General features: G+C 37.9%; 1 protein-coding gene across 7 annotated transcripts in view; it reads left to right on the top strand.

Annotated features, from left to right (window-relative positions):
• The window catches only part of MAPKAP1 (MAPK associated protein 1), a 256,321-nt gene that overhangs the window by 116,387 nt on the left and 112,398 nt on the right, over positions 1–27,536 (top strand). For all 7 annotated transcript variants that reach the window (XM_055321976.1, XM_055321966.1, XM_055321986.1 and 4 more), the window contains 2 exons: positions 899–1,071; positions 25,415–25,591. In XM_055321976.1, the coding sequence (XP_055177951.1) occupies positions 899–1,071; positions 25,415–25,591 (350 nt within the window). The remainder of the gene's footprint in view (positions 1–898; positions 1,072–25,414; positions 25,592–27,536) is intronic.

Here is a 27,536-nt window from a genome sequence, read left to right on the forward strand (position 1 = left end):
AGGATTTTTGCAAGAAAGGGAAGTAATAGTTTGGAAGTAGGGGGACAAGAATACCTATCCAACCTCCTATCCTTGAGGACTTAGGGATTAAAAAGAAAAATGCAGAACAGTCTTCTGGGCAGCAAAGGAAACAGTATCTTCAATGACTAGCATGTGTCAGTTAAGACAAAGAGGTGGAAGGAGGGTTTTTTTAAAAGAAGCAATTTATGGAAGTTTGTTGATTAGTACAGGAGTTTCAGAAGGCATGGAAGTTTCAGGAGAGAGAAGGGGTGAGTATGTGGAAGGGATTGAGGATGTAGAGAACAGTGTGGTTAGGACAGTAATAAAAGATGAGGAACCCTTGAACTTCAGTGCAGATGGCTGAAATAAACAGGTGGACTGCATAGGGGAATTAACCCCCCTAGTCCCTGAGAAGGCAAACCCTTGGTTCCAGTGCTGCAGGCCTAAATGCTTCCTCATGAAGTGTGATAGCTTTCCATGCAGCTTATCCCAAAGTCTCAAAGAGTGATACGGCAATTTTCAGGGAGGGCAGCTAATGTGTGGGTCTAATGGTGACTTGTCTAAGGCCACAGTGAATAAGTAGCAAAGCATATCACCTGACACCAAATATCAGGTCTGTTTACTACTCTTATTTTGTTTATTTTGGTTGTAGTGCTCATTTGGTCATTTACCTTACTACAGGCAGAGCTGGATCTATTAGACCATTAGAAAATGAAAATTAAAGGGGAAAAAGACCTTAAAACTAGACAGTGCAGAAGAAACTCTGGGACCATTTCAAGCTCTTAAAGAGATCTCTGCTGGAGGATGAGAAATGGCTGGTGAGCAGTCATTGGGGCCCATTGGGATCTGCATGACCATGACTGAATGCTTTACCCTCATGTGTGTGTTTTGTCCACAGGGTCATGTAGGCACGACAGCAACCAAGAAGATCGACGTCTACCTCCCCCTGCACTCAAGCCAGGACAGGCTGCTGCCAATGACTGTGGTGACAATGGCCAGCGCCAGGGTGCAGGACTTGATTGGGCTCATCTGCTGGCAGTACACAAGTGAAGGACGGGAGCCGAAACTCAAGTAATCCTTCCTCTTTTTGGCTGCTCTAGTTTCTGGCTTCTTCTGGCCACCCCTGTTGCATTTTGGGCCCAGTTAGTCTTTCTAGGCATTGGTCTGGGAACCAGATGCCCACACAGATGCAGGTCAGGTTGCTTACCAGATTTTGGGCCTGTGTAGCTCAGGCGTATTTCAGAATCTGCTTACAAAGTAGACTGATAAGTTTGTGAATCCAGACACGAGGAAATATATTTTAGCAGTTTCAAAACCCTTTTGTGATGCTTGCTGGTGAAAGTTGCACGGGAGACCATAGGAGGGAACTAATATTTGTTGAACACCTACCATGAGTTGAGTACTAATGCTGACCTCTGCATACCCAATTTCTTGTTTAACTCTCCTGGTCTCTGTGAGATAAGCATTATGATCCTGATTCTGTAAAGGAGGAAATTCAGAATCAGAGGATTGATATTTGCTAAAGGTCACACCAATGGGAGATGGCAGCATCAAGATTTGACTCCTGGTCTGTTTAATGCTAAGGTTCTTGCATTATTTCCTTTTGGTCTGAATTACAGTTTTCTTTTTTATTGGTCAGTGGCACAGTTTTTTTCTCAGTTACTAATCTCTATTCGTGATTAAATAATTATATTAACAATATAGCACTTGAAAGTAGAATCTTTGCCTGTATAGCATAACTCGGACTTTAAAGTGCTTTGCCGCATTGATTCTTCTATACTTGAATGTCTTATCTGATAGCCATCGTCTTCTAGTCTTCTGTGCTCTCTTGATCAATAAGATTTGAGACACAGCAAAATGTAGTACATGCCTTCGTTTTGGAAATGAATTCTCATGGAGACTTTCTCTTCTCTTAGAATGGTCCAGTCTGTGGTCAGTTAGTTTTTTCTTCTTAAGGTGCATTAAATTTGTATTTTAAATTACTATTTGAGGGTACCTGGGTGGCTCAATTGGTTAAGCGACTGTTGATTTTGGCTTAGGTCTTGATCTCAGGGTCATGAGATCGAGCCCCACATCAGGCTCTGCAGTCTGCTTGAGATTCTGTCTCTTTCTCTCCCTCTCCCGCTCCCTCTATTCACTCACTCTCTCCCTCTCTCAAATAAAATCTTAAAAAAAAATAAATTATTCTTTCAAGTTCTTACTGACATTGCCCTCTACTTTGTCTGATTAAATTGTAAATATAAAGATAATCTCTACTATTCCTGGCAATAGAAAAAGCCTTTTCAACCACCTAGGTTCAGAAAAGGGTTGAGTCAGCAGTTCTGTCCAAGGCTGAGCTATTGTGTTATCCTTATAGGAGTCAAAGTGCTAGGGACTTTATACATGTTGTCTAAATTAACTAAGATATTGCTTAGTGCAGGCACTGAGACCAAGAGACACCCAGGATTGGCTAGGGTTACACAGTGAGTAATGAACAGAGTCAGGAGGTGAATTGTGACATAATGTTACAAATGAGGAAATTAAAGCTTAGAGAGGCTAAGCAGCCTTCCTAAATCATACAGAAAGTGGTAGAACCGGCATTAAAACCTAAGGATCTCTCTTCAGAGCCCTAGCTCTTCACTGTTACATTATACTCCCTATGCTGTTATTACAGGTGATATTAAAATATTCATTGGATTCATACTTACTGGAGACACAGGCTAGAACTTGCCATACAGAAATGAAAAAGGCAGTTCATGCCCTCAGGGAGATTACCATCTAAGGTAAATATGCAGTAGTAGTACAATACAATAGCATGTAAAATCAGGTTCTGTGAGAGCATCTGACTCCATGGTTGGGGGTGAGAGTGTAGTCATGAAGAGCGGCCTTGATTAAGTGACATCTAAACTGAAAATTTAAGGAGTAGGGAAAAGTAATGCAGCGAGGTTGAGAAGACGGCATTCTGAAACACAGGGAACAGTATGGACTTCAATTATGATGGTCCTTCAAATTCAGTCTTTAACAAAGAGATGTTAAAATATTCCATGCTCATGGATTGGCAGAATTAATATTGTGAAAATGTCAATGTTACCCAGGGCAATTTACACATTTAATGCAATCCCTATCAAAATACCATGGACTTTCTTCAGAGAGTTAGAACAAATTATTTTAAGATTTGTGTGGAATCAGAAAAGACCCTGAATAGCCAGGGGAATTTTAAAAAAGAAAACCATAGCTGGGGGCATCACAATGCCAGATTTCAGGTTGTACTACAAAGCTGTGGTCATCAAGACAGTGTGACTGGCACAAAAACAGACACATAGATCAATGGAACAGAATAGAGAATCCAGAAGTGGACCCTCAACTTTATGGTCAACTAATACTCGATAAAGGAGGAAAGACTATCCACTGGAAGAAAGACAGTCTCTTCCATAAATGGTGCTGGGAAAATTGGACATCCACTTGTCAAAATGCAGAAGAATGAAACTAGACCACTCTCTTTCACCATACACAAAGATAAACTCAAAATGGATGAAAGATCTAAATGTGAGACAAGATTCCATCAAAATCCTAGAGGAGAACACAGGCAACAGTCTTGGGACTTCATCAAGATAAGAAGCTTTTGCACAGCAAAGGATACAGTCAACAAAACTCAAAGACAACCTACAGAATGGGAGAAGATATTTGCAAATGACGTATCAGATAAAGGGCTAGTTTCCAAGATCTATAAAGAACTTATTAAACTCAACACCAAAGAAACAAACAATCCAATCATGAAATGGGCAGAAGACATGAACAGAAATCTCACAGAAGAAGACATAGACATGGCCAAGAAGCACATGAGAAAATGCTCCGCATCACTTGCCATCAGGAAAATACAAATCAAAACCACAATGAGATCCTACCTCACACCAGTGAGAATGGGGAAAATTAACAAGGCAGGAAACCACAAATGTTGGAGAGGATGCAGAGAAAAGGGGAACCCTCTTACACTGTTGGTGGGAATGTGAACTGGTGCAGCCACTCTGGAAAACCATGTGGAGGTTCCTCAAAGAGTTAAAAACAGATCTGCCCTAGGACCCAGCAATTGCACTGCTGGGGATTTACCCCAAAGATGCAGATGCAATAAAACGCCAGGACCCCGATGTTTCTAGCAGCAATGTCCACAATAGCCAAACTGTGGAAGGAGCCTCAGGTGTCCATCAAAAGATGAATGGATAAAGAAGATGTGGTTTATGTATACAATGGAATATTACTCAGCCATTAGAAATAACAAATACCCACCATTTGGTATGGATGGAACTGGAGGGTATTATGCTGAGTGAAATGAGTCAATCGGAGAAGGACAAACATTATATGGTCTCATTCATTTGGGGAATATAAATAATAATGAAAGGGAATAGAAGGGAAGGGAGAAGAAATGGGTAGGAAATATCAGAAAGGGAGACAGAACATGAAGACCCCTAACTCTGGGAAATGAACTAGGGGTGGTGGAAGGGGAGGAGGGCAGGGGGTGGGGGTGAATGGGTGACAGGCACTGAGGGAGGCACTTGATGGGATGAGCACTGGGTGTTATTCTGTATGTTGGCAAATTGAACACCAATAAAAAATAAATTTATTATAAAAAATAAAAATAATAAAATAAAAATAAAAAATAAAAAAATAAAAAAATAAAAAAACAAATTCAGTCTTTAAATTCTGTATTTTGTTCCAAATGCACAGCAGTGATAAATAAAATATGTTACTGTCATACTTGTACTTTAGTAACAAGATAAACATGCTGGTAGACTAAAAGCAGAACCAAAGTATGGAAGTAGGCAGCATGCACAGGTTGTTGATTCTTTTAGGGTGGTACTTCCCACAGAACATGTTGTGAATAAGTTTACCAGGGTGTGAAATACTGATTATTATCAGGCTTCAGGGTAGCTGGAAGGGCCTGGGGTGGTCAGAGCCCCCAGCTATATCATTTATGGGTGGGGAAGAGTCTCATCCACCTACCCCTGTGCTATACACATACTATTATTTTAAAAGTATAAAGATGTCATAAAAAAATGGGCAACACTGCTTGCGAGTATGGAGACCAAAGGAACTTCATGCCTGGATGGGAACCAGAGGAAGTCTCACTGCTGGAAATGAGGATCTGGGGTGGGATTGTCCTAACTATGAAAGGAAACTGAACAAAGCTGCCTGGATCTGTGGCTTGTTTAAAGTTGTGTTTCTGGGGTGGTGGAGGAGTAGAGATAACAGTGCGAGTAGGACCTGGCCATGACATGACTACCTTTATGATATCCCTAGTGTTTATAAGTGATAGGAACCCTGAGCTGCCAGGGTAAGACCTAGTTCTAGAGTGGAGCTCTCTGCTCGGACGGGGATGGAGGATGGTGGCAAAAACTGTAGAAATGGAGAGGGGTGGGAGAGGAAGGGCGGGAGAGAGAGAGAGAGAGAGAGAGAGAGAGAGAGAGAGAGAGAGAGAGAGAGAAACTTCCTATTCAAGAAGAGCTAGCAAATTAAAATTCCCAAACACATATAGGTAGTACTAAGACAATAATCAGGAGATGGATGCACTTCCAGCAAAATATAGTAAAGCAATCTGAAAATTAACCTTAAATAAATATCTTCAAAATCTTCAAAGAGATGAAGGAATAAGATCCCTGGTAAATTTCTGGAAATAGTGAAAGAAAACCAAACAGATGAGAATTAAGGGGTGGATTTAGAAGAGAACCAATGAAAAATCCTGGAAATATAAAATGCACTTATTAAAGTAACAACAAAGAAGTATATGGAATAAACTCCTGACTGGGCACAGTTAAAGAGGGACTGAGTTGAAAGAAAATACCAATGATTTCAACCTGGGATATAACACAAAGATAAAGAGATACAGGGAATGAAACATGAGTGAGTTAAGAGACATAGAGGAAAGATGGAGAGTCTCCCGCTGGTGAGGCAAAGAATGGAGGGAATCTCAAGAGAAACAGTATTCAAAAAGATAAGGATACCAGAGTATTTCCCAGAATTGAAAGCAGATACAAGTGAGTCTTCATATTAAAAGCACATATACAGAGGCACCTGGGTGGCTCCATCAGTTAAGCCTCTGCCTTTGGCTTAGGTCATGATCCCAGGGTCCTGGGATCAAGCCCTGCATCGTACTTCCTGCTCAGTGGAAGCCTGCTTCTTCTTCTCCCTCTGCCGTTCTCCTTGCTTGTGCTCTCTGGCTCTAGCTCTCTGTCAAATACATAAATAAAATCCTTTAAAAGTAAAAAGCATATACAAATGAAATGGAGGAAGGATAGCCTTTTCAACAAATGCTGCTGGAAAAACTGGACATCCATAAACCAAGAAAATCAGCATAAATATCATCTATCTTGTACAAAAGTGATTCGAAAATGAGTTGAGACTGAAATGTAAAACTATAAAATTTTAGGAGAAAGCAGAGCAGGGACACCTGGGTGGCTAGTGGTTGAGTGTCTGCCTTTGACTCAGGACTTGATCCCGGGGTCCTGGGATCGAGTCCCACATCAGGCATTGCTCAGGGAGCCTGCTTCTTCCTCTGCTTGTGTGTCTGCTCTCTGTGTTTCTCATGAATAAATAAATAAAATCTTAAAAAGAGAGAGAGAGAGAAGAAACAAAATCTTTGGGACTAAGAACTAGATGAAGAGTTCTCATACATGGCACTGAAAGCAGGATCCATAACAGAAAACAAGATGGTCAGTTGGACTTCATCAAAATTAAGAACTGTTCCTTTACAAAAGATCTTTACTTTCTTTCCATTCCAGAAGCTGTCAGGCAGCCATTCTCCCCTCTCCTTTCCCATGGGCCAGAGTCTTCAGCTTCACCTGACTTAGAGAAATGAAGGGGGTTGGGAGGTGGGGTGTGGTGAGAGTCTTAATAGAATTTAAGGCAAAAAAAAAAAAAAACACACATCAGTAGGGATATTTTAGTAAACTACATAATGAAAAAAGAGACACAGCCCACCAAAATAATAATTATGACTGTGTAGGCACCTAGCAATATAGTCCCAGAATATTTTAAGAGAATTGTAAAGCAGCATTGACTGATCCACAGTCATAATGGGAAATTTTGTTGCATTCCTATCAAAAACTGGTTGATAAAGCAGACAAAAAAATAGTAAGGATGAGAAAGATTTAAATAATTTAGCAATTCTGAACCCCCAAAACAGATTATCTCTTACTAGTACTAGTTTGTAAGTCTATGAAATTGAATGCATCTTACTAAGATTTATATTCCTTTTTTTTTTTTTAGTTTTATTTATTTATTCATGAGAGATACAGAGAGAGGCAGAGACAGGTAGAGGGAGAAGCAGGCTCCCTGCAGGGAGCCCGCTATGGATCTTGATTCCGGAACTCCGGGATCACACCTTGACCCAAGGGCAGATGCTGAGCCACTGAGCCATCCAGGAGTCCCAAGATTTATATTCCTGAGGTATCTAACACATTCACATTTTTTAGTAGTTGCTTTATTAGTATATATATATATATTTTTTTATTTATGATAGTCACACACAGAGAGAGAGAGAGAGAGAGAGAGGCAGAGACATAGGCAGAGGGATAAGCAGGCTCCATGCACCGGGAGCCTGACGTGGGATTCGATCCCGGGTCTCCAGGATTGCGCCCTGGGCCAAAGGCAGGCGCCAAACCGCTGTGCCACCCAGGGATCCCTATTAGTATATTTTGAATGAAAGAATTACATTGAATCTGAATAAACCATTGGTCCTTTGAAATATTTTACAATTATTATGTGACAATGGATTTCTCAGTTTTGTTTGGTATAAGACAATCTATAAAATAAATCCCTGGGAGCTCTTCCTGTCAGACAATGCAGTACAAGGTATTTTCTTTCTAGCTCATTTGTACTTAAGTGTTGGAATGGATCCTTATTTGATCTTTTCCAGTGGGTTAGCCCTATGAAGATCTCTTCATTCACAGGGGCCAAATTGCTAGATGGATGGTTGCAGTCTGGTTGTTAAGAAAACCATTTATTTAGGAATATTGTTCTTTTGTCTCTGTGCCTTGAAAACTGTCACTGGTAGTAGTAGACTTTGGCACCAGGGAAGGAATGAAGAATTTGGCATTTGGCTAGAATTTTTGGCTTCCTTTACTCTTATACCTGTTAACTCTTGAGCAAGATAGAATGTGGTACTTAAGTTAATTCCCTGCTTATTTTGAGACAGTGATTTTAGGAAAAACATTTGTTAGAAATGAACTGAAATCATTTCAGTCTCTAGATAGTTGAATTTTTAAATTTAGACTTTGTTATGTAGATTGATATTTATTGAATTTTCATCATAAAATATGGCCTATAAAATTTCTGCCTAGAGATTTATTTATATTTTGGGGGCTTACTATACAATGAATTTTTATAAATATTTTGTGGATTCTGGAAAAATATTCTCTATAGGTTATAGAATTAAGTATATTCTTACTAAAGCAGTATGTTTAATTACTATGTTCTTATATTTTTGTCTATTTGGTCTATGGATGGATTAAGAGAAATGGATTAATGTTTCTATTTTCTTGTTCCTGTCAGTTTCTTCTGAGATTTCAACGGTTTCCACTTTACATGTTTCAGCACACAAACATGTTCATGTATTTCATATCTTACTGTGAGTTGTACTTTTTTCAATATGAAGCAACCTGTTTGTTTTATGTATTGTGTCCTGCCTTTTTCTTTGCTTTATTTCATTAATATGAGCTTTTCTACCCCTGTTCTTTGCATTTGTCTGACCCATCTTTGGTTCAGCCAATACCTTTGTCTTAAAAAATATATATGTTGAATAATTTTGTGAGGTTTTTCTTTTTTGATTCTAAATCACTCTTTTAAAAGAAAAAAAAAGGGATCCCTGGGTGGCACAGCGGTTTAGCGCCTGCCTTTGGCCCAGGGCACGATCCTGGAGACCCGGGATCGAGTCCCACGTCGGGCTCCCGGTGCATGGAGCCTGCTTCTCCCTCTGCCTGTGTCTCTGCCCCTCTCTCTCTCTCTCTCTCTCTCTCTCTCTCTCTCTGTGTGTGTGTGTGTGTGTGTCTCTGTGACTATCATAAATAAATAATATAAATAAATAAATAAATAAATAAATAAATAAATAAATAAATAAATAAATGAAAAAAAAAGATTTTTACGTAATGTCTACACCCAATGTGGGGCTTCAACTCACAACCTCGAGATCAAGAGTCTCATGCTCCACTGACTCAGCCAGCCAGGCTCACCTAAATCACTTTTTATAGGGAAGTTTATCTTACTAACATTTATCATCACCATTGATGTGTTAGTGTCATATTAGTCAACTTGTGTTTAAGCTTCGTGTTTTTGCGTCTTTGTTGTTGTTTTTTCTGTTTTGATTTATTTAAAATTCTGAAGGCAGTTACTTATAAGATTTTTAAAACATTTTTTAAATAGGCTTTATTTTTTTAATTTTATTTCTAATTTTTTATAAATAGGTTTTATTTTTAAAGCAGTTTTAGATTTATAGAAAAACCACACAGAAAACTCAGAATTGCTACACATCTCCTTCCTGACACTTGTTTTCCCCTATTATTAACACCTTGCATCAGTGTGGTATTTTACAATTGATGAACCAATATTGATACATTATTATTAACTAAAGTTCATAATTTACATTAGGGTACACTCCTTGTATTGTATAATTCTTTTTTTTTAAGTTTATTTATTCTTTTAGTAATCTCTACACCCAGTATGGGACTCAGATTCATGACCCTGAAATCAAGAGTTGTATGCTCTTTTAACTAGCCAGCCAGGCACCTCTGTATCGTACCTTTCTTTCTTTCTTTCTTTCTTTCTTTCTTTCTTTCTTTCTTTCTTTCTTTCTTTCTTTCTTTTCTTTCTTTCTTTCTTTCTTTCTTTCTTTCTTTCTTTCTTTCTTTCTTTATTTATTTATTTATTCATGAGAGATAGAGATAGGCAGAGGGAGAAGCAGGCTCCATGCAGGAAGCCCAATGTGGGACTCAATCCCGGGACTCCGCGATCATGCCCTGAGCCAAAGGCAGACACTCAACTGCTGAGCCACTCAGGCATCCCTGTATGGTACATTTCTAATTATTGCATCATAGAGAATTATCTCACCACACTAAAAATGCCCTGTGCTCCACTTTCATCCCTCACTTCTCACCTTTGGCAACTGCTTATCTTTTAACTGTCTATAGTTTTGCATTTTCCAGAACGTCAGCTAGATGAAATCATACTATGAAAGACTTTTCAGACTGTCATCTTTCACTTAGCAATATGTATTTAAGGTTCCTTTATGTCTTTTCGTGGCTTGATAGTTCATTTCTTTATATAACTGAATACTATTCCATGGCATGAATGTACCACAGTTTGTTTTTCCATTCACCTACTAAAGAACAGCTTGTTTCCAATTTTCAGCAATTATTAGTAAATCTACTATAAACATTTATGGCAGGTTTTCATGTAGACAAAATTTTCAGTTCATTTTGCAAGTAACTTACAGGAGTGCAATTGCTGGATTGTATGATAAGCCTTTGCTTAGCTTTCTAAGAAACTGCCAACATATCTTCCAAAGTAGTTATACTGTTTTGTATTTCCATCATCAATGCATGAGAGTTCCTTTTGCTGCAAATCCTTTCCAGTATTTGGTTTTGTAAGTGCTTTGGAATTTAGCTATTTTAATAGGTGTGCAGTGATATCTCATTTTTGCTTTAATATGCAGTTCCCTAACAAAGTGATACTGAGCATCTTTTTATATGTTTATTTGACACCAATCTATATTCTTGGTGAGCTGTCCAAGTCTTTGGCCAATTTATAATCAGGTTGCTTTCTTATTGATTTTTAAGAGTTTTTTATATATTTTCAGATATTTGTTTTATAAATATTTTCTCCCAATCTGTGGCTTATCTTTTCATTTTCATAACAGCATCAACTCCAACTTAGCAGTTTTTTTCTTTCATAAATTGTACCTAAAAAGTCATCACTGAACCCAACATTACCTAAATTCTATTGTATGTTATCGTCTAGAAGTTTTTTTTTTGTGTGTGTGTGTGTGTTTTAAGATTTTATTTACTTATTCATGAGAGACACACAGAGAGCAGAGACACAGGCAGAGGGAGAAGCGGGCTCCCTGTGGGGAGCCCAATACAGGACTTGATCCCAGGACCACACCCTGAACTGAAGGCAGGTGCTCAACCACTGAGCCATACAGGAGTCCCTTTTCTAGAAGTTTTTTTTATGTCTTTTTGTGCTTTACAGTTAGGTCTGTGATTCATTTTGAGTTAATTTTTATTAAAAATTTTAATTAAAATTTGTTAAGTCTATGTCTAGATTTAATTTTTTTACATGTAAATACCTACTTGAAAAGATTATACTTTCTCCATTCCTTTTTTTTTTTTTTTTTTTTTGCTGCTTTTCTCCCAAAGCCTTTGATCCTTTGTCAAATACCAGTTGACTATCAGTGGATCTATTTTTGACATATAAAATTTTTTTAAACATTCCTTTTTAATCTGCATTTCATTGTATTCCTGAGTGAAATAATATTTTTTGAGTAACACTCATTTGTGAAAGAGAGAAAAATAAAATTCAGTGAGGTTTTATCCTGTCAAGAATTTGAGGTAGGAGGTATATACCTAATCTTTACAGGCACCCTCATTTACTCCATAGATAACTTAAGCGATTCTTCAAGGGTAATTTCAACTAGTCCCAATTTTTGTGCAAATTTTAGTCATATATTATGACTCTGTTGTACACTAGAATGGCTATTCCTTGTCTTCTTCTTTTCATTTGTCCCTTAAACATTCAACATATTTCACTGACCTCTTGTTTACTATTGTTCTTTATCAGGCTACTGATGGGTGAGCTGCTAAAAGCTTAAAGAGTTTTGCTGTAGTCTAGAAAGCTGTAATAGTATACTTTTGAGATTATTGCATTGCTCAATGAGTGGCAGTTTCTGGCAATAGAGCAGTGCTCTCCAAAAGAAATATGATGCAACCACTTCATACCTGTCAGAATGGCTGTCATCAAAAAGACAAGATACAACAAATGTTGGCGAGGATATGGAGAAAAGGGAACCTTTGTGTACTGTTGGTAGGAATGTAACTAGGTACAACCACAATGGAAAGCAATATGGAGGTTCCTCAAAAAAGTAAAAAAAAGAACTACCGTATGATCTAGCAATCCCACTTCTAGGTATATATCCAAAGGAAAAGAAAACAGGATCTTGAAAAGGTATCTACACTCCCATGTTCATTATAGCATTTTTTACAGTAGTCATGATACGGAAACAACCTAAGTGTCTATTGAAAAAATAAAGAAGGGACACCTAGGTGAGCCTGCTTTCGGCCCGGGGTGTGATCCTGGAGTCCCGGGATCGAGTCCCATGTTGGGCTCCCTGCATGGAGCCTGCTTCTTCCTCTGCCTATGTCTCTGCCTCTCTCTCTCTTTCTGTGTCTCTCATGAATAAATAAAATCTTAAAAAAAAAAAAGATAAAGAAGATGTGGAATATGTATACACATACATACATACACAAACATACACAATGGAATATTCAGCTGTGAGAAAGAAGGAAATCCTGCCATTTGCAACAACATGGATTGACCTTGAGAGCATTATGCTAAGTGAGATACGTACATAATATCACTTATATGTGCACTCTAAAACCAAATTTGCAGAAACAGATTAGAATGTAGATTACTATGGACTGGAGGATAGGGTAAATGGGGAGATATTGGTTAAAGAGTACAAACTTTCCGTTAGAAAGTGAACACATTTTGGGGGCACCTGCCTCAGTCGGTAAAGTGCCTGACTCTGGATTTCCCCTGCCTCTTCTTAGAGTATAGCATAGTGGTTAAGAGTGGGATCCAAAGCAATAGTCTTGGTTTGAATTCTGGCATTAACACTTATCAATGTGATCTTGAATGAATTGATTTAATCCCATGTACTGTAGTTATCTTGCGTGTAAAATGAGGATGGAAGCTTTGTAAAGAGGTAGGTATGAAAATAAGATGAGAAAATACATGACAAGTGTCCAGTGTTTATTTCTGTTCAATACAACAACTACAGCCAGCTGCTAGTACAACCAATACTGATAGTAGTTCAGCAACAGAAATATAACTTAGCCCTTTCTTAATGATTTAGAGAATTGTACTGTGCTATGATACACTAGTACCCTTGTGGGCTTATATAAGTATATAAGAATATTTGACCTTACATTGTTTTCTGACAACTTTGCAGTTTGAATTCTTTATACTTCCCTATTTTTGCTATCTACATAACCACCTCTGTCTGCTCTCCTCCCATTTCTGGTTTGCTGCTTCTAATTTATATTCCTTAGAGTCATCATTGAGAACCACTTACCTAAATAATATGGCCTTAGAGGCCCTTCCCATTCTGACCCTCAGCTGTGCTCCTATGCATCCATTCTTTAACTGGCAACTTCTTGACACAGATACCATGTCTGCTTTTGCTGTTTCCTTAGTCAGAAATGCCTTTCTCACTCTTCTCTTGATATCCAGCTTAATCTTAAAGGCTTCATTTTTTTGTTATTCCTTCATTCAGCAAAAATTTATGGAGTTCCAGGCCCTAAGTATTGAGGATAAAATGGAGAATAAGAGAAATGTGATTGCTGCTCAAAAAATTTACAGTTTGATGGGGAAGAAGAAATTATCAAATGTAAGAGCACTTTGTAACTGGCTCATTTCACTTATCATTTGTATTCATTCATGCATTCAGTAAATATTTATTGAGTGTGTGTTATATACCACATATTTTGCTGGATATACAATGGTAAGTAGAGCCACACACGGTCTTTCTTTCATGAATTCCACAATCTAGTGAGAGAAATGGACAATAATTCAAAAAAACCAAATAATTAAGCTAAGTAATGTTTGCATAAAAATGGAGTTAAGTAATGTGAAGGACAGAAATGCCATTTATGAGAGCCTAGCCTTGGGAGTCAAAGAGAAATTCCCTGAGAAGGGTACCTGAGTGATTCCATCAGTTAAGCCTCTGCCTTCAGCTCAGTTCATGATTCCAGGTTCCTGGGATCGAGCCCTGCATCAGGCTCCTTGTTTAGCAGGGAGCCTGCTTCTCCCCCTCTCCCTCTGCCTGCAACTCACCCTGCTTGTGCTCTCTCTCTCTCTGCCAAATAAATAAATAAAATCTGAAAGAAAGAAAAAGAAAGAAAGAAAGAAAAGAGAAGAGAAAAGAGAAAGCAAACTGAAGCAAAGCAAAACTCCCTGAGAAAGTGATACCAGAGATATTTGGCAAGTGGAGGTTCCTGACAGATGGAACTGCATGACAGTGACACTTCAGTGGGAGGAAACATGTAGTGGTCAGGGAACTAATTAAGACCAGTGTGAAGAACTAATTACTCCAGTGTGGCTGGAATAAAAAGTTGGGAAGAGAAAATAGAGTGAGGTGAGACTGAGGTGGGCAGGGGCCACAATGGAGATTGAAAGAAGAAGACAGAGTCTCAAACTATTTAAAAGGTAAAATTCACAGGACTTAGGGATCAATTAGATATGAGAAGTGTGGGAGAGGAGAGGTACCAAAGGTGATGCCTTAGATGTTTTGTTTTGTTTTGTTTTGTTTTGGTGTGTGAAGGGGAGTGGGAGAGGCAGCCCAAGTTTGATCTTCTATTAATTTGAGATGCCTTTGCTATATCTAAGAGAAGTTTTCAAAGAGTCATTTCTTAAAATTTATTTTTATTTTAATTCAGTATAGTTAACATATAGTATTATATTAGTTTCAGGTATACAACAAAGTGATTCAACAATTGCATACATTACTCAGTGTTCATTACAGTAAGTGTACTCTTATTCCTTAATCCTCTTCACCTAGTACACCCATCTCCCTACCCACCTCCTCTCTGGTAACCATCAGTTTGTTCTCTACAGTTAACAGTCTGTTTTTTTGTTTTGTTTTGTTTTTTCTCTTTTTTCTTTGTTCATTTCTTTTGTTCCTTAAATTACACATAATAAGTAAAATGATATGGTATTTGTCTTTCTCTGATTGGCTTACTTTGCTTAGCATAATACACAAACTCCATCCATGTTGTTGTGGATGGCAAGATTCTTTTTCCATGGCTACGGACACTTGGGCTGCTTCCATAATTTGGAAGCTGCAACAAACATAAAGATTCCTATATCTTTTTGAATTAGTGTTTTCATATTCTTTAAGTACCCAGTAGTAGAATTATGGATCACATGGTAATTCTGTTTTCAATTTTTTGAGGAATCTCCATACTGTTTTTCACAGTCGCTGCACCACTTTGCATTCCCACCAACAGTATATGAGGGGTTCCTTTTTCTCCACATCCTCACCAACACTTGTTTCTTGTGGTTTTTATTTTAGCCATTCTGACAGGTGTGAAGTGATATCTCATTGTGGTTTTGATTTGCATTTTCCTCATAATGGATGCTTTTAAGCATCTTTTCTTTTATTTATTTATTTATTTATTTATTTATTTATTTATTTATTTATTTATTTATTTATGATAGTCACAGAGAGAGAGAGAGAGAGAGAGAGACGCAGAGACACAGGCAGAGGGAGAAGCAGGCTCCATGCACCGGGAGCCCGACGTGGGATTCGATCCCGGGACTCCAGGATCGCGCCCTGGGCCAAAGGCAGGCGCTAAACCGCTGCGCCACCCAGGGATCCCTTAAGCATCTTTTCATATGTCTGTGGCCATCTGGATGTCTCCTTTGGAGAAATGTCTGTTCATGTCTTCCAATTATTTTTTATTATTTTTTATTTTTTTATAAATTAATTTTTATTGGTGTTCAATTTACCAACATACAGAATAACACCCAGTGCTCATCCCGTCAAGTGTCCCCCTCCGTGCCCGTCACCCATTCACCCCCACCCCCCGCCCTCCTCCCCTTCCACCACCCCTAGTTCATTTCCCAGAGTTAGAAGTCTTTATGTTCTGTGTCCCTTTCTGATATCTCCCACACATTTCTTCTCCCTTCCCTTTTTTTATTTTTTTTTATAAATTAATTTTTATTGGTGTTCAATTTACCAACATACAGAATAACACCCAGTGCTCATCCCGTCAAGTGTCCCCCTCCGTGCCCGTCACCCATTCACCCCCACCCCCCGCCCTCCTCCCCTTCCACCACCCCTAGTTCATTTCCCAGAGTTAGAAGTCTTTATGTTCTGTGTCCCTTTCTGATATCTCCCACACATTTCTTCTCCCTTCCCTTATATTCCCCTCCAATTATTTTTTAAATTAAAATTTTTTAAGTTTATTTATTTTGAGTAATCTCTATACCCAACATGGGGCTTGAACTCACTACCTGGAGACCAAATAGTCATTTACACTTGCATGTTTGGAGTTTAGAACACAGAGCTATGAGCTAGAAGTGTGAATTTAGGAGTTATCTGCATAGAGAGATTAATTGAAGTCTCCAGTATGCATGAGTGAAAAGAGATAAGGGCCTTAAAACTAGACATTGAAAAACTATGTAGATGATGGTGCTGAAATGGATTGTCCTCAAGAAGAAATAGGTTCAAGCTGTGGTAAATAGAGTTGGGTTTTGTATGTAATGAAACCTGAGATGACTTGAGAGATGTCCATGTGGTGATGAAGTCTTACAAGCAGTAGGATAGATATAAGTTTGGAGGCTGGACCATGTCTGTTTTGTTGTTTTGTTTTCCCCAGTCCATAACACAAAGCTTAGCACATAGCAAATACTCAATACATAATTTGTGGAATGGATGAAAGAATGTAGGAACATTTAGATTCAAAGATCTGGACTGAAGTTCTCCACCCTTGCCTTTGTCAGGGAAGCCCTTCTCCAGGTGTCTGCTTAGACAAGCTTCTGACTAGAGATATACCATTATTCATTAAAAATCACTGAGTTAAATGGTCTCAACCTGACAATGTTTATTGAAGTGATAGGTGTAGATTTGGGGATACTGTTTACAAATTTCATTGAGCTGGACAGAAAGATGGCTCATTATCAATATTTCCCAAGTACCAGAGTCCCCATACTTACTAGGTAATGAATGGGTAGATATGTACATATTGGAGTGCCTGCTGTGTGTCATGACCCATGCTAAGCATTTTTTAAAAGATTTTATTTATTTATTCATGAGAGACACACAGAGAGAGGCAGAGACATAGGCAAAGGGAGAAGCAGACTCCCTCTGAAGAGCCTGATGTGGGACTCGAACCCAGGACCCCAGGATCACACCCTGAGCCGAAGGCAGACAGTCCACCACTGAGCCACCCAGGCGTCTCCCCATTCTAAGCATTTTATATATATTATCTCATTCCTTATAATACCTCTATAACTCATAGATAACAATGGAAAAATTAAGAATCAGAACTTAAGTTACTGCCCAAGATGATATATATTAATAAGTAGCAGAATCAGGATTTTTTTTTTCAGAATCAGGATTTGAACCCAGGTTTCACTGCATTTCCCTTGCTCTTGACTATCATGCTATACAAAGAAATGAATTACTTTTCCTGGTGATAGCACCCAGAGACATTATAGCTATTTGAGATTTTCCTCCTTCCTTCCCTCCCTCCATCCATCTTTTTATTATGATCGTTCATTAGATAAGCATTTACATGTTGTCTGTACCATCCCAGGTACAATGCTAGGGCACTAGGGATGTAATCAGTTATAAAGTTTATGGCTTCAAGATTCAGGCTGGTGGGTAAGACAGACACTGAAATACACAAGTTTAGTTCTGTTGTCATTGAGACTTGCTACAGTAATAGACATATAGAATGCTGCAAGGACATTGAAAAGGATTTTTTTTTTTTTGGATTTTTCTAATTCTACCGGAAGATGGAGTGTTGGGTTGAGTAGGAGTGGGAGGAATGGCAGAGAAGTCTTCCCAGTAGAATGGATACTTGAGCTAAATCTCAAGAGAAGACCAGACAGCCTAAGGAATATGGAACCTCTGGGCTGAGAGGCCTGCATGAATAGTAACAGGAGGTAGCAAATGACATGATTAGGATACTGCAGGCAGCTGGTATGAATGGAGCCTAAGCTGTATGTTCTGGAATGACAGAAGACTGAGTTGAAAAACAGGGCAATATAATGGAAGGCTTTATAGGAGCCAGGTACTTTTAACGGGCTTTTTTGTTTTTATTTTAAAGGTTGCAAAAGGTTTTAAGTAGGGGAATGACAGTATCATATTGTGTTTCAGAAATTTCCCATTGAATATTTTCAGGGTCAGTTTGTGGTAGAGTTAACAAATTTCTGAAACTTAAAATTTTGCTAAGTGAATTTGTTTTAAAAATATTTTAATTCAGAATGATATGAAAGAGGACATCTCAGAAATGCCAGAATGATAGAATTAGCAACAAGGATGTTAACAATAGCTACTATAAACATGCTTCATATATTCGAGAAGTTAGAGAGAAATATGAGTATGATGAAGAACGAAGTAGAGGATATTTTTTAAAACCCAAATGGAACTTCTAGAGATGAAAAGTATAGTAGCTGAAATGAAAGCTATACTACATGAGTTTAAGAGCAGATTAGACACTGTAAAAGAAAACATCAATAAACTTGAAGACATAGCAATAGGAGCTATCCAAAAAGGAGCTCAAAATAATATGAAGGTCATGCATCTATTTGGAAATTAGTGAGCATTTTCTCTTTAGAACTTCTTTACCAGAAAATTTGGACTTAACTATTCCTGCATGATGTGACTGTAGCTGTGGCTGGACAAACCATATAAGATTACTTATCAATTTTTACTCTATGGGATTTTTATTTTGGAGAAGAGGAAATCTTGACAGTCTTAAAAGTCTTTTCTCTGATTTGAAGAAATGAACTTCTGAACTGCAATCCTCAAGGGCCTTTCTTTCTCTTGATAATATCTGACACACTCTTTATATTGAGTATGTCATCAAAATAAATAGCAAAGCCCAAGTAATAAGAATTCTGCAGTTCTGGACCCTGCAGAATCATGTGCTCTTTTTATTTTTCATTAAAGAAAAGCATTCATCTGTATGTTAATTTTATTTAAGTACATTTTGAGTGTTTTGAAGATAAAGTGAAATTTTATAAGTATGTAAATTGAACATGTCAGATCATATTTGGGAGAAGTCTAGGATGTTTCCTAGGATGATCCTGAATTTTCATATTCAAATTAAATACCATGTGGGATGCCTGGGTGGCTCAGACATTGAGCATCTGCCTTTGGCTCAGGGTGTGATCCCGGGATTGAGTCCCACATAGGGCTCCTTATGTGGAGCCTGCTTCTCCCTCTGCCTGTGTCTCTGCCTCTCTCTCTCTCTCTCTCTTTCTCTCTCTCTCATGAATAAACAAATAAAATCTTAAAAAAAAACAAAACAAAACAAATTAAATGGACTATGGACTACAGGTTTCTGTCTCCATGAAAGCCAGACTGGCCTTTGAACAAAAATTGAATATTGATCAACAATTCAGTGAAATAAATTTATTTGACTTATTTGATGAAACATGAATAAGTGAAATTCAGTTAATTGTACCCATTAACACTTTGGGGAGATATAGATATATGTGTTATGTGTGTTTATTTATTTATACATACACTTATTTATTTATATAAATAAAAAATCTCCAGAGATACTTTAATGAGTATGTTTAGTGACTCTGTGTGTGTCTTTGTGTGTAATCTATATCCATCCTTCAGAAGAATCTCTTTTTGGACAGCAGGGTCCATTTTGTATCCATTTGTTGTTCTAACTTCCAGTCTTCTCCCAAATGTAATTGTGGAAGGGACATCTTTTTCCATATCTACCCAATTCTAAAATTAAACCTCTTTTTGTGGATCCTATTATCCTATACCTATTTCTATTAGTCTTTTTTCTTTTAGGAGCAACTCTTTTTTAAGAAAAAATATTTTAAAGATTTTATTGATTTATTCATGAGAGACACAGAAAGTGAGAGAGGCAGAGACATAGGAAGAGGCAGAAGCAGGCTCCACGCAGGGAGCCCAATACGGGACTTGATCCCTGGACTCCAGGCAGGTACTAAACTGCTTAGCCACTCTGGGATCCCCTTTTTAAAAAAATTTTAATTCCAATATAATTAATATTCAATGTTTTATTAAACCAAAGAAAATGAAAACATTACTTTGGGGAGATATATGCACCCCTGTTTTTATTGCAACATTATTTACAGTAACCAAGATACAGAAACAACCCAAGTGTCCTTCAATAGATAAATGGGTAAAGAAGATATGATATGTGTGTGTTTGTGTATACAGAAACAATGGAAAATTAGTCATAAAGAAAAAGGAAATCTCACCAGTTGCAACAACATGGATAGATCTAGAGGATATAACTAAGTGAAATAAGTCAGAGAAAGACAAATACCATATGATCTGACTCATATGTAGAATTTAAGAAATGAAACAATTGAACAAAGACTCTTAAATATAGAGAACAAGCTGGCAGTTGTTTATTAGTCTTTTATCATTCCTCATTCTCTCTGATAGTGACTCGCAAACAAGACTTTAGTGTTCCCTATCTCATGCTGTCTACCATACTTCTGTTAGATAATTCTGCTTCTGTGCAATGAGAAGCTTAAGAGTGGTAGAAGAGGGGCACCTGGGTGGCTCAGCAGTTGGGCATCTGCCTTTAGCAGAGTCCTGGGATCAAATCCCGTATCGGGCCCCCTGCATGGAGCCTGCTTCTCCCTCTGCCTGTGTCTGCCTCTCTCTCTCTTTGTGTATCTCTCATGAATAAATAAATAAAATCTTAAAAAAAAAGTGATAGAAGAAATTTTGACAAAATTAGAATCCTTCATGACAGATACTGTGCAATTAACTAAGTCATTTAATCCTTAAAAGATCCTTATGCAGCAGATATATATATATATATGGTTATTTTCTCCATAATTCCAGGACTTAATAGAGAAAATGACCACTACAGAATCAGGGGATGTGGATGAGGCAGGCAGTGCTGAGAGTTCCAAGACAGGTGATTCTACAGTGCGGTGAGAGATTTCCCCACCTTCTTTGTACTGTTCTGTATTTCTAAATTGTTCCATGTTTCTAATAAGCCTCCATTACCCTTATCAAAAATAAGTTAAATATCTTATAAAGGAAAAAGGAAAATGAAAGTTACACCTAGTTGTTATGGTACATCTGGAAAGTACAGGGGAAAAGTGCTCATTGCTTAAATGTCAACACAATTTTTGTAAACTTTCCTCTAGTCTTTTTATATGCGTGTAAACATTTTTACACAGTCATAATTATTTCTCAGGGTTTTTTCCCCCCATAAAAAAGTGAGGTGTGGGCACCTGGGTGGTTCAGTCAGTTAAGCGTCCAACTCTGATTTCAGCTCAGATCGTGATCTCGGGGTTGTTAAGATCAAGCCCCTTTGTTGGGCTCTGCACTAGGCATGTAGCCTGCTTAACATTCTCTCTCTTTCCCTCTCCCTCTTTCCTCCTCACCCCTTAAAAAAAGAAAGAAAAGGGATCCCTGGGTGGTGCAGCGGTTTAATGCCTGCCTTTGGCCCAGGGCGCAATCCTGGAGACCCGGGATCGAATCCCATGTCGGGCTCCCGGTGCATGGAGCCTGCTTCTCCCTCTGCCTATGTCTCTGCCTCTCTCTCTCTCTCTCTGTGTTTGACTATCATAAATAAATAAAAATTAAAAAAAAAGAAAAGAAAAAAAGTGAGGTGCCAGTACTCCTATCTTGATGAACTGTAAAAATGCCTCTTTCATCCTCACCTCTATCTGGGCCTTCTCCTCTTGTGTTGAATTGCAATCTCTGACATATGTGCACTGACTAGAAAGCCCCATTTGGTTAACAGATATCAATGTAACAAGCAAGAAAAAGAAAAAGAAAAGCTTATTACTTCTCCTCTTCTAGTTAGCACATACATCATTAATGTGTATGCTATGTTTTTTTATGTTTCTTTCGTGGGTAGAATGATTCAATCTACACATTCATATATTCATTCAACAAATATTTGTTAAGTACCTTCTAGGTGCCAGCCATTTTACTCTTCAGTGAGGATGCAGAGACAATAGAAGAATCCATGCTTTTTAGGAGAACATAGAACCATAAATTTATAAAAATGTGATAAATATTGTGGAAATATTAATCAAGTTCTGAAAGACCACAGAGGAGAATCGCTTGGATTCTCTCTTTTAGAGATCCAAATGATTCTCCTAGAAAAGTCGGAAAACTTTTTATAAATAAGAAAATAAAGATGCTCAGAGAGATTTAGTCACACAGCTGGTTAGAGGTTGAATTAGCATTAAAACCAGATCTGACTGCAAAACTGCTCTTTATTCTACCAAACTAGGCCACAAGGAGGAGGCACCTCTGTTTTCATTGTTTTATAAGTTCCAGATGTCTATATTTGGGGGATTCTTGAGTCATAGACCACAGCTTCTCCCTTTCTCTCCCTATATTTCAAAATGCCACCAATTTCTGATTTGATCAAAGAGTAATGGAATGGAAGTAAGGAGACCTGAGTTCTTCTAGAACCAGCTTTGCCACTGTTTTAACTGGGTCATTGTGGGCATCTTATTCCTCATTACTAGGCATCTCTTCTCTATCTGTAAGAGTGAGGAGGTTGAAATAAATCTTTCTAAGCTTTTACTTTTTTATAAGTAATATGTCATGATTTCCTCCTTCTTTTCAAAGTATGTGGCATTTCCATAGGAGCAGGGCTTCCTGAGAGTGTTGGCAAGTTTATACACACCATGGACTTGGCAGAGGGGTAGGTGGGGGCAATGGCTGAGGGCTCTTAACTGCCTGGGTTTGAATCTCAGGTCTGTCACTTCCATGCTATTTAATCTTGAGCAAACCACTTAACTTTGTTGAGCCTCACTTTTCTAATTTGTAGAATAAAAATAACAATAAATAACTCAGAGAATTGGTGTGAAGATTCATTGAGCTTATGTATACCTATCTACTACTACTTTGCATGGTGTCTGGCACATAGCACTCAATGTGGCTGATGATACTAATGGCTATTGGTACTAGTACTAATTTGGATTCCTGAAGAGGTTTTAGAAGTTAAAATACCATAGTGGCTACTTTTATTAATGGATTCCTTTATAAAAACAGAAAGGAACCAATATGTCCATGCATAGAATATGGAGTTTTAGCATTTTCCCCTCCGATATTCAATTAAGGGATCAGAAGCGTTGGAGTATTGCTTGCTGCTAAATTTTACTAATGACCTAGAGAAGACCTCTGTTAGTCTAATAAAGGGTGAATCATTCATTCCTTTCTTTGCTGTGTTCTCAGTGCTCGGAGCAGGCTACAGCACAGGGTAAGCACTTTGCAAAAGTTTTTTGAATGAATAAATGATTTCACACTTTGTTTTTAAAACCCAAGGAGAATAGTAGCACTTGGCAGTGAATCTTTTGGCCTTTGGGTCTTAGCCTGTGACATTTGTTGAGTTTGTTTTGAAGGGGATTTGGGGGCATCCCATGACAATCAAAGCAGAATTCTTCTGATACCAATGTTTGGCTTTCTGCTTTGATCAATAGGCTTATTATTTGCCCTTGAAACCTCTATGGTGCTGGGGAATCACAGACATTCCTCAGGATGATTTACACGGCAATAAATAACCTGTCCGTTGCTTGCTTCATCAGTGTCTGTCCTGTTCATAAAACCCTGGAGGCACAGTGGCCCCAAGGCTGGAGCACTGCTGACATGTTAACTCCAGAACATGTCGCTTAGCTTCATTGTTGTTTTGTTGCACTAATATGAATCCACAACGGGTCTTTAAGGATTGATGTAACTGTAGAAGTTATTTTCCATCTGACTTTATTATAGGTACCATAATTATTTTTTTTACCTCTGTTATATGGTAGGGTTTGCATCTATCATCTTCTCTAATCTTCACAACTACTTCTGAGTTAGGTGATTGTACTCTTTTTCTAGAAGTGGAAACTCAAACTCAAGGTGAAGCTTATTTTCTGACATCACATGGCCCACGAGTGCTGGAGCTTAGATATTTAACTCAGATCTTTCTGGACACAAAGCTCTTAGCTGCCATACCATGACATTCTTTTTATCTAAAGGACTTTCTTCTGCTGCTATAAGTGTTTGGTGTTTAAGTTAGCAGCCTCTTGCAAAGATCCATAAGTTTCCCATATCATTCAGAGATGAATTTTAAATTTCTTACAGTGTTGCAAATACATGAAATTTATAGTGACAAACATGGCCAGATTACTTTCTTGTTATCCATCCATTTAGCAAATTTACAGTTCCCATTAATTTTAATCTGTCCTTATTACCAGTTTTATATAATAAATATCTCTTAGTCATGACAGACTGAGTATAGATCACCTGAAGTAGGCTCTCTCTCAATAAGCAGAGTTGCAGCTAAAGATTTGTGAATTAATTGGGAAAATTGCAAATCAGGTAGTCAGTGAAATAATTCATTGTCACATCCAATCAATAAACTTTGTAAATCAACTCATTTAATTCAAAAAATGATCTATATAGATCAAGCAACCAATTAAACAATTAGCATACACTTTGTAATTAATTAATTTAAGCATCAATCATATAATTAAAACTCCAAATTTAAGCTGCACAATTTAGAACCCTACTGCCTTGTGAACTATTAGGTTCATGTCTCTAAGTGCTAGCAGATTAGCAGTTTCACAATTCAGCTTTGGAGCAGGGTATCTTAAAGTGTTCTTAATTGACTTTTAAGTTTCTAATTGTCTTTATGATGGTATAGTTTCTCCACTTCTCAGCAAATCGGTTTTTAACTTCCCCCGAAGAAACGGAAGGAAGTGTGTGTTGGCTCTAAAATGGGCAAAGGCTGGAATCTGGGAGTACAAAGTAGATATTTTAGGGATGTGAGGAATGTCCAGGAGTAGTTGAAGGGCCAGTTATTTTGCATCAGGATAAATCAGGCATTTGCTTTTATTCTGTTAAGTATCCTTGGTTTTTGCAATCAGATGTTGCCATATGAATCTGATACTCTTTCACAGAAAGGAGTATAGATTGTCTTTGTTACCTTGAGTACCTCTGACCTGGAACAGGTATTTTCTTAATCCTGACCATAAGTCCAAGGCCTCTGATTCCTTTCCCACAGCAATGGTTTTGTTTGTGTCTCTTTCATGGTATTTATTTTATTTATACTTATATTTAGCTAGCATAGTACTCACTTTTTTCCCCTTGCTATATTGTAAGCTCCCTTGGGGGGTGATACTAAATATCATCTTTGACTTAAGGGGTTGAGTTCTGCATCTTATTTATGACAGGTACTCAGTAAATGTTTGTTGAAAGAATAGAGCACTGGAAAGGCCCTCGTTTCATATTGCTTTTCTCCCCTTTTGTACTGCCATGTTTTTTCTTTATCAAATGAAATAGGATTTGGGGGAATCTAACTATATCACCAGGCTTTTGGGTAAAAGAACAGCAATGTCCCAGTTTGCTTGCTGGATACCATAGCCTCTGGTCTCCTTGTCCCTCCTTCATCTTGGTATTCACTCACCTTTTTGGTTTTCCTTTCAGTGACAATGTCAGTGCCTACTGCCTGCATATTGCTGAGGATGATGGGGAGGTTGACACAGACTTTCCCCCACTGGATTCCAACGAGCCCATTCATAAGTTTGGCTTCAGTACTTTGGCCCTGGTTGAAAAGTATTCATCTCCTGGTCTGACATCCAAAGAGTCACTCTTTGTTCGAATGTAAGTATTGGCGTTGTTACTGATCTCAGTATCTCACCTCTGCCTTCTAGAATTTTGGACTTGTTTTTGGTTTTGTTCATCATATGAATGATATTGGGTATCTAGATGTCCATTTGTAGTGACTACTTCCAAGGAGATGTTGGGGACAGCATTTACATTGTATTTCATGCTTCTGCACCTAGATTAAATGGAAACTGCTTTGCAGTAGCAAATTGCATGAGGTAAATCTCTGAACATAGTATCTGTGAACCAGGCCTCTGGACATATGAATGGGGTACTTTGGAGCTGGTGAAGTAAAAATTTTGGGTTTCCTTCTTTCTTTTCATGGACTCCAAACTATGTGAAAATGTGTATTGCAGCTACTTTTGTGACTTATTTATTTTCCCCTCCAACTTTATTCAAATCAAATATGACTTTTCCTCTTAGTTGCCTTCCTTTAGACTGATAAGGAATAAATTTTCCTGTGCCTTTGGCAGTCTGGTAAAGCCTATAAAAGCCCTTTCTAGAAAATGTGTTTGTAAATGCAGAAAATAAATTCCACGAGAGTATGAAAGAATTATATTTAAATACTTCTGAAATTACTAAATGAGTTTGGATATAGTAATATGTATAGTTTTATTAATACATTTATTTTTTTTAATTTTATTTATGAGAGACACACAGAGAGAGAGAGAGACAGAGAGAGAGGGAGGCAGGCAGAGACACAGACAGAGGGAGAAGCAGGGAGCCTGATGCGGGACTCAATCCCGGGACTCCAGGATCACGCCCCAGGCTGAACGCAGGTGCTAAACCACTGAGCCACCCGGGGATCCCCTATTAATACATTTAATACCAAGATCCAGCAGCAGGCCTAACTCCTGAAGTCTCTTGCTTCAAAGTAGTGATGAGTATAAATGATATCTGAGAAATTTGCAACAACTGCAGTGTGCTGTGACATGCGTTTTTTTTCTGTTCATGACAGTCACCAGTACTGCTAATACTACTGTGATTTGTTGACTACATCAGTAATTCAAGGAAATGTTAAATATCAGTTAGAAGTTAATGAAAATAAAAATATAATTTTTGTTTATTTAAGTCTGTAGAGCGAGTTTTACCCAGAGGTCCTGGTTGTTAAAGGAAAGCCTGTAGCATTTTCTAAAGCACAGCTTAAGCTCAACTAACTGGAACTGAGACTGTCCTCCTAGCCCTCTCTTGGGAACAATAGTGATCCTTTTGGCACCCCCTGCTGTTAGTAACCAGCAAATTCACAATGTATCCTGTGGATACACAGGAGGGATTGCTTTAGAGGACTTTGTCTCTTCAGAACATATTGACTTTGTTTCACATTTTTACTAAAAATAGGATTGTGTTACCTATGATATAGGAACAAAGAAAGAATACCTGGGTACTGGGGGAAAAGGGTGACTGGCAGGAGGGGATGACTTCCAAGTATTTGTACTTAGGGTTTTACCCTAGTTATGAAGTCTTGTTTGGTGTATGTAACAGTAAATATTTTCCATCTTTTTATGTTTTGGAGGTGCTAAAACAACACTGAAGAATACTGAAAATAATTTAAAAGTTATCCAATGATTCCTCCATCCTAATATAAGTACTCTCGTTTTCCTATCATCATTTCCACATATATATATTACAGTTTCAAGTCTAGTATAAATGTTGTATTATTTTTACTTAAAATTACAAATATTTGTTATCTGTTTGTAGTTCCTATGATGTACATTTATTATGTGCCAAGAATCCAGTCCGAGAGAACCCCTGTGCTCATGGAGCTTACTGTCTAGGAGGGAGACCATTATCAAATCATTAAAATGTAATGAGCAGTACACTGGAAAAGGTGGTACAAGCTGAATTAGGAGCCTACCAATGGGATGTTTAGATTGTTTCCTTCCTTTGGTTTTAATAAGTGATTCTGTAGAAAAAGTCCTTATCTATATCCTTTTTATTTCTT

This window comes from Nyctereutes procyonoides, unplaced genomic scaffold (genome assembly GCF_905146905.1).
Source record: "Nyctereutes procyonoides isolate TBG_1078 unplaced genomic scaffold, NYPRO_anot_genome, whole genome shotgun sequence".
Taxonomy (NCBI): Eukaryota; Metazoa; Chordata; class Mammalia; order Carnivora; family Canidae; genus Nyctereutes; species Nyctereutes procyonoides.